The sequence below is a fragment of the Grosmannia clavigera genome, assembly GCF_000143105.1.
Source record: "Grosmannia clavigera kw1407 unplaced genomic scaffold GCSC_89, whole genome shotgun sequence".
NCBI classification, from domain to species: Eukaryota; Fungi; Ascomycota; class Sordariomycetes; order Ophiostomatales; family Ophiostomataceae; genus Leptographium; species Leptographium clavigerum.
The window spans coordinates 1002012-1016320 of record NW_014040569.1 but is presented as its reverse complement, the minus strand read 5'-3'; the positions used below and the strand labels follow the sequence as shown (position 1 = coordinate 1016320).

Here is a 14309-nt window from a genome sequence, read left to right as displayed (position 1 = left end):
CGGGTTTGATCACGTGATCTTGGCATTGGGGGTGTTGTGTGTCGCACCGGGTTTTCCAGCGTCCTAGCTTTTCCGAACTACCCAGAAAACTGGCTTCCGGCCCGCGAATCGCTGTTTGGCCAAACTTTCTCCTCTAGCAAAATCTCCTCTTCCCGCCACCAAGACCGCCTCCGCTGCAACCCGCAATCCAGACGACAATCATCATGGCCGCTGTGAGTTTCTGACGGCCATTCCTGCTCGACGGTCGTGGGAGGAGCCGACGCAATGGAAGGATACGAGGGCGATAGGGCGGCCGTTGTGCCGAGCGAAGCACAGATGAGCTAATTTTCCTTTTGTCCACAGAAATCCGCCGCCCTCAAGCTCGACTGGGCCAAGGTGACGACGTCGCTCGGCCTGCGCGGCCAGACGGTGTCCTCGCTGCAGGCATTCAAGAAGCGCAGTGACGATGTGCGGCGCAAGGTGCAGACGCTGTCAGAGCAGCCGACGACGGTCGACTTTGCGCACTACCGCAGCGTGCTGAAGAACACGGCCGTCGTGGACGAGATCGAGAAGCGGTTCGCCGCCTTCAAGCCGGTCACCTACGACGTCAACCGGCAGCTCAAGGCCATTGCCGCCTTTGAGGTCGAGGCCATCCGCAACGCCGAGGCCACCAAGGAAAAGGTCGACCTCGAGCTCAAGGACCTCGCCAAGACGCTCCAGAACATCGACGAGGCCCGGCCGTTTGCCGACCTCACCGTCGACGACGTCGCCGCCGCGGAGCCGTCCATCGACGAGAAGACCGCCAAGCTCGTCTCCAAGGGCCGCTGGGCCGTCCCCGGCTACAAGGTCAGTCCTCCGGTGATCCGGCCGAGCCCGAGTCCGCTCGCGCCCAGACGCGTCTGTGCAGTGCTGACACCTCGAACAGGAGAGATTCGGTGACCTGTCCATGCTATAGAGCATCGGTCGGATCGGCATGGCAGCATGGCAGTCTTGTCCCCTTTGTCCCCCTTTTTGTACTCTAGCAGTCGTGTAAATACGGAAAATATTCAAAGAAGCAGGCAAAGGAGCAATAGAAGATTTTGCACTCTTCCACCGTCCATTTGTATCTCTTTTGTGGGAGGTAAGTTGTCTTGCTACGTCCGCATGGCTGATCAGCACCCACACCTGCTGTTTTGACTTGCTGTTTTGACTGACCGTGAAATCTGAACCCGGTTTTATGTTTCATGGCCACTATGTCGCTACCAATATGGCAAGACGCCTCGCCATCTATCAAAGAGCACTCAATGCCCACAAGCAGATGCGAATCAGGTTGAACCATCCGGCCCATTCGGGCCCTCCTCTGTCCGGGATTGGATCCGCGATGCAACCCACCCAAGAGCAGACGATTAAAAACAGCAACAAAAATAAAGGAATACCAAGTCAAAAGGCCTCCCACAGACGCATCAGCGCCTGTCTCCCAATCCCTACCCGTCCCTGTTCCGTCCCAATTTTCATGCACCCGCCACCCATGACAGCCCCTCCAGCATAGCTTTCTCTGCCTCCAAGGCATGCGACATCCAGGGCGTCTTCAGCCAGAAGGTGTGCGGAAACCCAGAGAGAACCTGAACCTGTACAGGCACGCCGGCGGTCTCCAGGGCCTTGGCGTAGCAGACGCCGTCCGAGTACAGCATGTCGTTGGTGCACACCTGGATCCAGTGGCGCGGAAGCCTTTGCAGCACGGCTGCCGGCGCCTCCAGAGGCATGCGTTCCAACCCGTCTCGCGGCACAAGGCGGTGCATAGGTCCCAGGAGGCTCGACTCGAAGGCCGCGTTGACGGCACTCGTGTGCAACGGACGCAGATATGCGGGTACATAGGGATCGAGGCCGCCGAATGCATCGCTGGTGACAGGGCAGCGCAGGATGACTCCATACAGGCCACTGTCCGTGTCGTTGTCGTCATTGTCTGTGGCGTTGCCTTCTCGGCTGTCTCTTCCTGCTCTGACAGATTGTGCGACAAGGGCGGCCAGCTCGCCGCCGCTGGAGCTGCCTATGAGCAGCAAACGTGCCCGTGGGTGAAGTGAACGCACATGGCGGAAGGCATCGGCGCAGTCGGCCACGCAGATGCTGGCCGGATTCAACGGCATCAGCCGGTATCCGACCGAGTAGAGGACGAGCCTTGTGTCTCCCCTCTGCGACAATTTCGCGTCCTTGACTATGCGCCGGCACGAGAGGTCCTCACTGTCAGCCTCGCCAATGTGCAGACCGCCACCATGGATGTAGACCGCCACCCAGGGCACATCTTCTACTGTGTCCGGCTGGCCGCTATACAGCAGCACCGGGATGGCGTATCCGTCTAGCGAAGAAGGCGCGGTGATGGGGCATGTGACGATGCCCTCGGACAGGTACTCGTCGCGGGCCCCAGCAGCACGCATCCGCTCACTCAGCTCGCGGCACTCAACAGCATAGCGAGGCTGGCGCTCCAGGGGAGGCTCGATGATACGCGGCATCGGCAGGTTGGCATCCTTCTCATATTGACGCCAGTCTTTGTGTAGTGGAGGAGGATTCGGGAGGACCAGACTGTCAATGGACGACGTCGCTGCGGATGCTGGGGTCGGCTGTACTGGTTCGACCTGCACTGACGACAGAGCCATTGTGGCCAAGGATGCAACTGTCTGTGGTTGCAAGTTCTGAGGATTTCCGTGTCTGTCACGTGGTGCAGGTGTAATACCGATGATAGTGGAGACAACGGTGCCGAACAGAAGGCTGTGGGATGTGTAACCAGCAACACGGCAGAGGGACGAAGGAAAGGGGACCGGGGAGAGCGATCGGTCTACTTATACGCAAACTGGTGGGGGAGTGATAGAGTGATGATGTATGGTGGAAGTCGTTGCGTCTTCGAGGCCCTTGGGTGATGTGCCCTCACGGTGGACAGGGAAGTCAATGTGACGGGAGGTCAAGCAGAAGCAGACGTAGACAGTGAGTGGGATGCTCGCAAGAGGCCAAGGGCCCGAGGAGATGTCGAGTTGATATAGGGCAGCCGTTGTTGCAATAAATGCAGTGTGACAAGACGTCCTGGCAGCTGTGTTGAGGCACAAGACAGGCTGTGAAGGGGGCAGGATGGTACAGAATTGCGTGTAAGTGCAAGCATGTGTTTGAGGAGGCCACACACGGAATCGAAGGGAAAAGGAGGGGGGCGCAGAAAGGGGGGGAGGGGTGCAGACAGGTAGGATGATAGAGACACCTCCTTGTGTTGACACGATGTGCTTGCGTGCTGTATGACGTACAGGAGAGAGGAGAAGCGAGAGAGAGAGATGAGAGTGAGGAGGTGAGGCAAGGTAAACGAGGAGGTTCCACCGTGTGGTGAGTACCAGACTGTCCGGCCGAAATGCCAAACCGATCAGGGCTAGGATAAAGACGATGCGCCGTGCTGCGTATCTGCGTCTGCTGCTCGGCCGTATTGGGAGCGCATCTCATTTTTATGGCTCTCTCCCCTGGGACAGCCCACAGCACAAGGGGGCACATGGCCTAGTACACCTGGGGAATGGTCCTCGGCCAAGGATGGGAACAGCGGATAAGAAAACGAGAACCGCAGAGTCCCGGTCAGCTGGATTTTTAGCCTCCCACCAACGGGTACTCGACTTTCTCCGAAGTAGCGGGCTGTGTGTATTTTGGACCAAGCCAGAACGGCCGCTTCGTTAGTGTGAGTCCAGAGTGCGTACGAGTACGGCTTTGCTGCTAGTCGAGTTGCCATGGGAGATGCGGCTCCGGGCTGCCGAGGGCGAGTGGGAGGCGAAACCATTCACTTGCGTTGAACTTGTACGCTGTTCACCGAGAACCACCATTGAGGCGTCGACAGGAGGCCGACCGGTATCTTATTCGCAGAGACACCACCCCTGCGTGTAGTGGTTGGTGGGCAGGGTCTACGTTCCATTCTTTTGGGGTCCAGACCTTGTAGTGAATTTTCGGGGGAGAGAGGGAGGGGGGGGGGGGGGGGTGTGCAGAGCGACGGCTGCGGGAAGAGAAGACGGAAAGACAGGAGAGAAGTGAGTAGGAATCGACAATTGAGACAGACCGTGGATCAGACCCAAGAAACCGGATGTCTGCGAATCGCAGCAAGCGACAAGGGTGGTGGCCATCGTGACCAGATCACGGCCATCACAGCAGTGGCAGCTAAAAGGGTAAAGGCTGAGATAGCACCGGACGACGTACTAGAGGCAGAATATCCGTCACAGACGGGAAGGGAAGAGCCTGAAAGGAGGGGTGAGGTTGCGGTAGCACATCTCTGACCCCTGCAAGGCCGAAACAAAGCGTGGAAGGTATCTTGTGTCCTAGGGGAAACGAGAGCCAAGAGAGAGCCAATTTGGCATCGGCAGGGTGACAGCAAAGGATGGACATGGCGACAAGGGGGTGGAGACAAGGCCATGGGACAGCAGAGGAAAGTATTACGAGTATTATGTATCGTGCATTCGCAGCTTCCTTCTGATCTTCAGTAGAACGCCTGAAACAGACTTTGCCCCCCGTCTGGAGCCGTCCGATTGAGGGTCGCAGCTGCCACGAGAGGCTTCGAGTGGGCGACTGCCCGCTGTGCGGACCCTCGCGCCGCTCGCGTCTCGCCAAGCCGTGTCTGGGGGATCTAGAGCACTGTGTCCGTATAATTCCGAGTCGCAGCGACCCTTTGTTTGTTTTTTTTTTTTTTCCTTTGGGCTGCTTGCTTCTATGCTTCCTTTTGTGCTTGCTTTTGTGCTTTTCGACTCCCTCACACTCTAGACGTTGGACTAGCTTAGTGCACCACACGCCGGCAAGTCCAGGTCGGTCTCGGATTATGCCCTTACCAAGGCTTTTCTTGTTACCGGCCAAAAAGGTCAGAGGGTAATCGTCCTCTAGCAGCATCAGCCCCCTCCCCCCTGGCCACCGGTGTAGACTTGTGGAAGTCGGAAGATGGAAAAGGAGGGGTCGACAGCCGCCCTATCCAAAAACCCCCGCCGGACGGTCCTCTGCTCCTATATTTCTACCCGTATTACAGAGTACGAAGTACTCGTATCTTACATGAAGAAACAACCATACATAGTAGTCATAGCTGCTATCCACAACGACATCGCCAGGAGCAGCTCGCGTACGGAGTATATAGAGCTACGTACTCCGTATGGAGTATGCACTCCGTACTCCGTACTTGTAGACCTGTCCGTCTTATTTTGGACCCATCCGCACCTGCAGTAAACTGCCCGACATGCCCAGCTTAGCAGGACGGAATGGCAATACTCTCTTACAGTACTCCGTACGTCGTAGGATATTTGCAAACGCACGCGGTGCGTGCGATACCCGAAGCGGACAGCTAGGTAGAAAAGGGAAAGGGATGGGGCGGGTCCGTATGCCACCTGTACTCCGTAAGATACTCGTACGGCATACGGACAAGCGTAGGCACTGAGTCCTTAGCGAGATCCTGGGCGGCCCGTTGCACGCGTACCTCGTAGGACGAGGTGCTTGGCTCGGTCTCCTTTGCTGTTCTGTCATCTGTCATCTGTGTCTCTTCGCTCTCGGCAATCCTCGTGCTCGCTCGCGTACCTGTGCTGTCGTGAAGCGGCTGTGGCGAATGGGAGACGAAAGAGGTTCGTACACGTCAGATACGGAGCACACAAGAGGCGGGAGGATGCAGTAGCGAACCGACCGACAAGCAGACCGACGACGAGTCAAGAGGGAGGGGAGGTGGGGTTTCTGTTGGAGGGGCGGAATTTGGCCAGTGTTCTGGGCTTAAACAACCCTGCGTCGAGATCGCGTTGCTGGAAAGAGGTGACGGATTGAGCGATAGGCCGAATACGACAGCACGGCCGGTACGACAGCACAAGGACGGAAGCAGTAGGTGATACCACATGGCCGAAACAAGCAGGCGCCACCCTCTCTTCCGGCAAATCTCCCACCGAGGCAGCTGTCAAAGTGATCGCTCTCGCTAGCAGTTCACGTTTTTTCTTCTTTCCTTTCTTCTGCGTCTTCCAGCTTCACCGCCAAGACGAAAAGCGAATTAAAAAAACCCCTGCCTGGTGGAGCTGCCGCTGTCGGTCATACATAGAATATATATCTTACTATGAGGTAAGATACGGAGTACTCCGTACTATTACTTGATATGTACAGAGTCCAAGCAATGGCGAAGCAACCTATTTTCGCCGCGGTGGGGACGGCATTTGCGCAAGAGGAGAAGAGCCCCTTGCCCCCGAAAATAAATAGAAGAACCAAAAGGGCAAAATGGAGGGAAAAAATAGTGGAAAATGGCCTTACACGGGACGCGCAGAGAGACAACTCCACCAGTCAATGATCATCAAGCGAGACGGGTCCCGGCACCCGGTGCCTTGGGTTCGACGCCAGCGTTGTCGGTCAGCAGCCCATCCTTCCTCTTTCTTCCCTGGTCTGCCCAGTGGCCTGCATTTACGGACAGAGACGTTTCTGGTACGCAATGCCGTGTTACCCTGACCTGTTCGTCCCCCAACCAAACGATTGTGTACGATACTGTTACGGGACCCGGAAGATACGACGGATATTTAGCATCTCCGGATATTCAACGCCATGTGTATACTAATATCGTTTAAAGCCGCCTGAACCGCAAGCAAGACCGATTGTCACCTTTTCTTGCCTGCATATCGTCATGTATTTATTGTTTCAGCTGGTTCGGCCCAGTACGGATAAGCTCAGTATGCAAAGTCCGTCCTATTACTATTTTCTTCTCTTTTTCCCTTCTTATTCACTATCATTTTATTTTTAATTGTTTATTTTCGACAGAAAGCCGCTCCGCCCTGCAGGCGCTTTAAAGAGCGGCACGCCGCATGATGTGCCTCTTCCCACTGCGATCCTTCGCTCGTACGTATAAATTGCATTGGCCTCCGCATGAAGCTTGCGGCATGTGACAAATATGCACACAAGAAAAGAGAAAGTGAATGCTTATCACTTGCTTATTGCTCATCGCATGTCTTGCCCTGGGCCGCAATTCGATATATCGATCTCGATACAACCGATAGTGTACTTAGTTCTTACGTGTCAATTGCTAAGATCGATCAAGATTGACTGCTGGATCTCCGACACGCCACCCCCTCGTTTCCTGCGCGGAGATGTTTTACACGACGGCAAACCTCCTTGCACCGACATTACCGTTGTCCAAGACATGTCAACCTCAGCTACATGTGGCACCCTACCTTTTTTGCTTGCGAGCAGGTCACAACCAGTAAGACATCGCTTGCAGTAATTTCGGCAAGCGACGTAGCGGTCTGAAAGCAGGAGCCAGTGGTGGAAAAAAAGAAGAAAAAAGAAGCACCAAGGTGCTCATGAGGTTGTGCCAACCGGCGGTCAGCGTTTCCAGCCAACCGCTGCCTCCAGCCAGGCATTTGCTGTCTCGCCCGAGATGTAGCGTATCCGCAGTGGCGTATCTCTCCCACCAATTGCAGCCATGCAAGCCAAGGACACTGAAATATATGTTCTGCGCCGTACGGAGTACATCTCATGATACCCATGACTCAAAGTAGCATTGCAGGTTCCGTGCTGCCACTAACTTGGTCCCGTCGCTTCCGACTCGATCAGTCATACGCATCATCGTCCATATCGCCTCCTTCTCGGTCCGTAAACACCATATATCCGTCACTTTTGACACCCGCTTCTTCGCCAACGCCTTTGTGGCCCATAACACGCATCCATGCTCCGCGTACAGCATCCAATGATCCGTCTGGGACTGTCAAGTCGGCCGGCAGTGGCGTGAAGCACAATACGGATTCTTGCTGCTGGCGAGAGCTGCTGGCTGAATCTGCCGCCGGCTGACTACTCGGCGCGCCACCACAACTAAGCTGCTCGTAATACAGCTTGTATAGACACGGCAGCTGCTGCGGTGGCACAGCTGGGCTAGCTTCGTCATTTCTTTTTGCAAAGGCCGCTAGCAAAGTGTCCAGTGCGCTGTTGAGTACGGCCTTGGCATTGTCCGTGTGGACTGTTGCCAGGTACAACACGCCTGATAAGAACCTCGTATTAGCCATAAATCCACAAGCAATGACAGCGGGGGGGTAGGTGGAGACGTGGAAGAGGAGAAGAGCAGATCAGAAACATGTGTTGTCGTCAAAGCATATAGCTCAGACAATGTAGATAAGTATTTTTATGAAGATCATCATTTGCTCTATGCGGAAATGGTGAAGAAAATGACAAAAAGGGGCAAATGAACATGACTTACATTGTCCCAGGGGGCATTCCCCCGTGTCACTCGAGTGCGCCATGGCAAATACAGGATGTTCCGGTGCCAAACCTTCAGCAAGAACTGGCCGTCCAGCCGGAATAGCCACCACGGCGCCGCCAGCCACGGGTGCGCCTTCGACTGGCGGAGTGAACAGGAACGGAAGCGAAGCGCCGATGACAGCCACCAACCGGCTGAGTCGCTGCGTGCCCGCTTTGGATGCAGAAGGCCGCAGGCCCTCTGACGAGCCCGGCGACAAAACCAGGGCAGGAGTTGTCCCCAACTCCTCATCGCCACCGATGATAAGTCTGGCCTTGACGTGAATGTCGTTTGTCAGCTCCAAATCGACAAGCTTGTCCTGCTTCTCCGGGTCTTCGGCCTCTGCTGCCACCTGTGTCAAGTTTCGAATGCCAGCACCAAGCATGTAGACGGCACCTCCTACTGCTCCGGCACGACAAGAAACCTGGGATATCTCACTACAGCCACCCCACTTGGGGTAGACAGCCGCGAAACCTGGACCGAACGCACCCATAGACGTGATGTGCCGGTGAAGGCGGAAGATACCGTCCGCTACCGTAGTGTCGGCGCCGTCGAGCGAGAGTGTCAACGCCAGGACATAGTCACGGATGCGGCCATCAAGATCAAATTCGCTCTGCAGAAAGCCGCCAAACGGTGCTGTCGCCTGCGACTGCCACTCTGCAGTGTTCTTGCTGCTGCTGCTTTCGCCTGGCAGAGAAGAAACTGCATCCTCGTCGCTGCCATGGGCGATGACAAACTTGAGAAACTTCATCAGCTTGCGCTTTTCCCGTGGGCCCAAGGCCGTGGTGGCAAAAACATCCTCGCGCGTTGCAGGTATGCGGACTAGCGAGGGGACAGGAGAGGAAGAGCCGGCCGTCTCTTCGACGACAAAAAAGGAAGAGACGGCGAGGAACTCCAGTTGCCGATAGGCCTGCGAGGATACGAGCCGATTCACCAAGGCCGACCGGCTATGCAGGAGCTGTGGCGCTAGAGCTAGAGCATAGGAGCGGGATGCTGCGAGCTTGGGATTGCTGCTCGCCAACACCGCTCCGTCTTCATGGCTCTCCAGCCGAGACACAGAGACATTCGAGAAGACAGGCACTGCAGATGTCGATGGCTCGAGGCCACCATACCGGCTGGCCCACGCGTCTGCCTCCTGCAGGCTCAAGGATGCTTCGGCGCCACCATAGTATTCATTCGGATCAATGTGCAGGATTTTCTTGTCAGAACGAGAAAGAGCCCTTGGATTGACACAGATCAGTCACGTCACGGTACGATGGCTAGGTCAGTCAGACAAAAACAGGACAAATCGGCCAGGAAAAAGGGTATGTGATAGGAAGACATACAGCGCCAGTAGAGACTGCTGGAGACCCGTGCCACATATAACGACGTCCCAGATAGTGTCAGAAATCGACTCCATAGCCGGAGCGATGGTCTGCCACGTTGGTTGGTATGCAGAGGAGGAAGATTGGAAGAAGGAAAAAGTTGGGTGCTGGATGCAGGCAGTAATGAAAGTGAAAAATGGCTTGCTGCTTAGTATGTGGGGCACGATGCGATGTCCGGCAAGACGTTTATCCGACCGCGCCAAGCTTGCAGTCAAATTGACCGCGCAATTTTTTCTTTGATCTTTCCTCTCTTTCTCACCAACCACTCTGTCCCAAACAGTGGCCGTCAACAGCTTTCGAGTTCGATGGTTGCCATTCGTTTGGAAAGCAGCCATTCACTTGGCTGCACCATCAAAGTGGGAGATTGACACGGACTCTGTCCGGGCTCCTCCTGTATCTACTGCTCTTGATTTTCTCTGTAAGCCTGAGAGGGTGGTTCGAAAGGTTGTGGGACATTTCCTTTATCCGTTGGCCGTATTAGTCAGCAAGACGGCTCTATCAGATGCAAACCGGTTTGGCCGGTCAAAATTATGTCTTGCTTTGCTACAGGGTATCATGCTACCGTCGTAGACTAGTGTATGAAAGCGGCAAGTTGTCAGCTCTAATTGTTGCCTCCAACGGCTGTTCCATATATGAACGCGTAAGTGAGCCGACATCCGCCCTATGAGCTCTGTATAATTTGTGAAACGGCCCGAGACCCTGTTGCAGGTTGCGAGACCACCTGCCCGGCAAGTCGACCAGCAGACAGTCCTGGCAAGACAGAAGCCTCCACGGACGCCATGGCCTCCTTGGCCATCTGCTCGGTCCTGTAGGTCGGTGTGCACGCGTTGTTCGATCCTGTATGTTGTCGGCTTCGAGGCCAGGTCGATCGGCTGTGCTGTAGACACCGAAAAGTAAAAAATAAACGCTCTGCCCCGGTGGTTTTCGGATCATGGTTTTGCGCTGTCCAGCGCCTCTGCGAGGGCGGTCCAGCGCTTCTCTGCGGCGGCGACGAGCGCGTGCAGCTCCCGGGGCCCAACCAAGACGCCGCCCGTCTTGGACAGAGCCCGCACCATCGTCTGGCTGCCGTCGCTGCGGTCGACTACCACCGTCACCGTCTCGCGGCACTGGTTCTCCTCGAGGCGGTCCGGGTCCAGCAAGATCCAGCGGGCTCCGCCCTGCTGCCGCTTCTTCTTGTTCTCGACGCAGACCACGGCGGTCGTGGCCACCGGCAGGCCGCGCAGGGTCAGGGGCGCAGAGGAGGCGACGTTGGTCTCGGGCTCGGACTCGGTCTCGGTCTGCGGGCTGCAGACAACCTCACCGCGATCGGCGTCCCATCGGGCCAGCGGCAGCTGGGTGTCGCGCAGGGCGGCCACGACGGCGGCCCAGGCAGCATCGAACGGGTTGCCGTCGAACGAGAGGAAGAGCAGATCGATGTAGAGGGTCCAGTACGCCTTGAGCTCGGGTCCCTGGGTAGCCTGGCCGGGGTCAAACGCATCGAGTGCCTCGTCCGCATCGCTCTCGTCCACGTCCATCTCGTCGTCGCCGCTTTTGCTGTCGGTCGATCGCGACGACGGCGGCTGGTGCCAGATCTTGAGCCGCTCGGCGTCCACGAGGCCGCTGGCGTGCAGCAGCGAGTACAGGCGGGTGCTCAGGGGCTGCGCCAGCACCGAGGGCGGGCCGCCCGGCAGAAACTCGGGGGCGCTGCCGGTGGCCAGTTCGAGGTTCGGCACGAGCAGGTCGTAGTCGCGCAGCTGACGGCGGTTGTCCGTGTCGATCTCGGCCTGGCTGAAGACGGATCCGGCTTCTGTCGGTGCTGTCGTCACGGCCGACGGCCGGTAGTGCGGGATGTTGTCGACCGGCAGGATCTCGGCGCGCACACCGCAGATCACGCGCGTCCGGTCGAGACGGACGGCAGCGCTGCCGTGAGCCTGCGACAGCGACCCCGTGTGCACGTCAAAGGCGCGGGCCTCTTCGGGTGACCGGCCGTTGGGCCGCGTCCCCGACCCAAAAGGAGACGAGTCTGCCGTCGTCTCCCGCGCGAGGTTGGCCACCAGGTATTCGTGCGGCGCAATCTTGGCAAAGATCGGCTTGGCCAGCTGGCCCTTTGGTCGCGACATCTTGAAATGAGAAACTAGAAATAGGTCGGTGGCTGGGCTTGACAGCGGATGGCCGGTAAGCTGTGAGGAACCGTACGGGCGACGGCAAAGGCAAAGCTGTCGACTGTTGTGGATGGCCTGAATGGAAAAAATTTCGAATGGGACAGCAGAGAAAAACAGATAAGATAGCAGTCCAAATGATGCGGAGCCTCGTCGCTACTCCGTATAGCACGCGTTAGTGGCCTAGGCGGCCTATTTGGGCCTTACAGCGTCTGGACTCTCGCTAAGATGAAAATCAGAGGTGGTATTAAGATGCAGCTCCGCAGTATGGAGTTGTATGCGAGGCAAGAAAGGAAAGAACCCCGCTGCGTTGTAGTGCATCCGACGTACATGAGCAAGAAAATAGACCCTATATCACTCCACGCCAGGCCCGCCCGGCTCTTTCTATCGCTCACGACGATGCAGTGTCCCGTCTGTTCTTCACGGCGCCGTCGAGCCCCAGCGCATTTCTCGCCAGCGTGCCACAGTTCGGCGGAGGCCCTCGGCCGCCGTGTCTCTGCCACGAGGCCGGTCGTTTCTGTCTGAGATCTCGACCGAGAAGGATGGCCGCGCTGAGCCGTTGGGGTCCTTGACTAGCTTTCGTGCGGCCGGCCGCTCTCCCGTCCAGGACGGACGCCGAGCATCGGCCGCGGCCAGCCAGACTCGCTGCAGCGCATGTGGCGACGATGTTCGGTGCAGCAGCTCTCGTCTTGTTGCGCTCTTGTTGCGGTCTACCTCTCTCTCGGTGCTGCTGCTCTGGAGCAACATCTCGTAAGCCGACGCCGACGCCGACGCAAAGCTCACCTCGCTCTCGTGCGTAGTCAGCTTCGCCGGCAGGGCCGCAGATCGACCGAAAAATCGCCGCATCGCTCCGGGACCGCTCCTCTCTGCTGCGTCTTTTCTTCTCCTTGTCGTCCCTCTTCAGGCTGGTTGTGTAGTAGCAGCAGTTACGGACGGAGAAGGTGCGGCAGAATGCAGGTTGTATTTTAGTAGCTCCGGGTGATGTATCCTCTCTTGCAGGTGCATGAGAGCGAGAAAATCCGATTGCGTCTTTGCAGGAGGTCAGTGTAGCATTGCCCTGGCATTCCCCCCGCCCTTTCGCCAAAGAGGGGTGGCAGGAAACTACGAGTATATGCTAAGCATGCTAAGCCGCATTAAGCTCTCGTTCGCTAGCCATGCCAGTGCCATGCCCAAGATACATAGGAGCTCGGAAAAAAACATATAAAAACAAGTGTTCTTAGGCTCGTATCGGCTTCCTTCAACTGCAAGTTACCGCAAAGCTTAGCTTACTAGACCTCTACTTACTTCTCCACCAACAACACTGCGGCCGTTGCTGTTAGACGTAAGCCATCCAACAAACGTTTCGAGCTTCGAACCGACGTCAGCCGACTTTAGCCTGCTCGAGATATCTCACTGCTCCCAGATCGTTCGATCTCCTCTCCATCGCCCTAGTCCTATGCGCGTTTTCTCCATTCGGCAGGCGCTCTGTAGATCGGCATTTTTCGTATGGCTGCTCCTAACGCTGAGGACAGTGGCCAGTCACCGTCTATGGTTGCAGCCGAGGCTTGTGCAAAGTGGAAGACATCCATTCTAGAAGCCCAGCCGCGAAACGCAGATGCAAGTGGTCAGAGGGCGGGCGGAGAGACACGACTGTCAATCTCCCCTCTGGCTGGTCCCATGATCAGAAAGCCTATCTCAATCGGCTGTTTCCAAGTCAGCTTACTCCGTAATTGTAGCTGCAAGCATACGTATGTACCAAGAATCGCGAATCAATGGCAATGTGTGCGAGACGAGGCACTGGTTGTCTCATAGCGGCGATCCTCTAGCGCCAAGTTGCGGATGGCTGTCCTAAGACCTGCTAGCGTGATCTCTGTGGCCTTCCGGAAGCTTTGCAGCTGGGGGAAGAGTACTCGTACTCCGTAAGCTGTATTACATAGGAGAACGCTCTGATAGGACAGAGATACGTCTCTGCACCACACCCCTGCACCCCATCCCAATGAGGAAGCCGCCTGTAACGGCAGCCGAGTAACAAATACGAGCAAGATGGGAATGCTCATGCTGCGATACTACGAGATGTATGTCGCCTTTTCGGTTACGACGTAGGCTTATATCTTACATAGTCCAAGAAACAGACGTCGCCGGGAGGCCAAATCTTGTGCGTGCCTGAGCCTCCGTCCCTAACATTGTCGGCCGGTAGGAGGTGGTGAAACCATGGAAGCGATAGCCTAATCACAGTGGGGCTGCAACATGTCTCTCTTTTCTGCAGCTAAGATGCATGGTACTGGATCCTTGCAAAGCACGCTTCTGTGTGCCCTTGTCCTTCGAGTAAGATGAGATATAGCGCGATGTCGAAGGGAGTGCCAGCACCTTAAATACGTACGAGTACTCGTACTCGTAGGCTCTGCAGGCGAGAAACGAGGTTGCATTCATTCCCGAAATTGCATTTGCTCCGGGTCACGACAACAGCGGCTAGCATCGCCCAATGGGGCAGTGGGTGTCCGTGTGCGCTGTAACGCCACCAGTTGCTGTTAGTGCAGAGTTGTATACTAGACTTCTAATTTAGGAAGGTGAATAAAACGCAAGACAGCTTCTGGAAAAAGTGTCCCGTTGGACGGCCAGTTCTTGCCCAATTCC

At 56.4% G+C, this 14309-nt stretch overlaps 5 protein-coding genes across 5 annotated transcripts; 1 reads left to right on the top strand and 4 right to left on the bottom strand.

Moving 5' to 3' along the window:
* Positions 1–203: 203 nt before the first annotated feature.
* Positions 204–934, top strand: CMQ_5702 (ATP synthase d mitochondrial; the record flags this gene model as incomplete). Its single annotated transcript, XM_014313289.1, has 3 exons — positions 204–212; positions 343–825; positions 905–934. The coding sequence occupies 3 exons, from the start codon at positions 204–206 to the stop codon at positions 932–934; spliced, it is 522 nt and encodes a 173-aa protein (XP_014168764.1).
* Positions 935–1469: 535 nt separating this feature from the next.
* CMQ_5775 (alpha beta hydrolase domain containing protein) lies at positions 1470–2609 on the bottom strand (the record flags this gene model as incomplete). Its single annotated transcript, XM_014313362.1, has 1 exon — positions 1470–2609. One exon carries the CDS (start codon positions 2607–2609, stop codon positions 1470–1472), a length of 1140 nt encoding a protein of 379 aa, XP_014168837.1.
* Positions 2610–7514: 4905 nt separating this feature from the next.
* CMQ_5559 (rab geranylgeranyl transferase escort) lies at positions 7515–9593 on the bottom strand (the record flags this gene model as incomplete). Its single annotated transcript, XM_014313146.1, has 3 exons — positions 7515–7939; positions 8156–9414; positions 9520–9593. The coding sequence occupies 3 exons, from the start codon at positions 9591–9593 to the stop codon at positions 7515–7517; spliced, it is 1758 nt and encodes a 585-aa protein (XP_014168621.1).
* Positions 9594–10487: 894 nt separating this feature from the next.
* On the bottom strand, positions 10488–11657 carry CMQ_5558 (3 exoribonuclease family protein; the record flags this gene model as incomplete). The annotated part of the gene is made up of 1 exon (XM_014313145.1): positions 10488–11657. The coding sequence occupies one exon, from the start codon at positions 11655–11657 to the stop codon at positions 10488–10490; it is 1170 nt and encodes a 389-aa protein (XP_014168620.1).
* Positions 11658–12116: 459 nt separating this feature from the next.
* CMQ_5793 (uncharacterized protein) lies at positions 12117–12542 on the bottom strand (the record flags this gene model as incomplete). The annotated part of the gene is made up of 1 exon (XM_014313380.1): positions 12117–12542. One exon carries the CDS (start codon positions 12540–12542, stop codon positions 12117–12119), a length of 426 nt encoding a protein of 141 aa, XP_014168855.1.
* Between the last annotated feature and the right edge of the window lie 1767 nt (positions 12543–14309).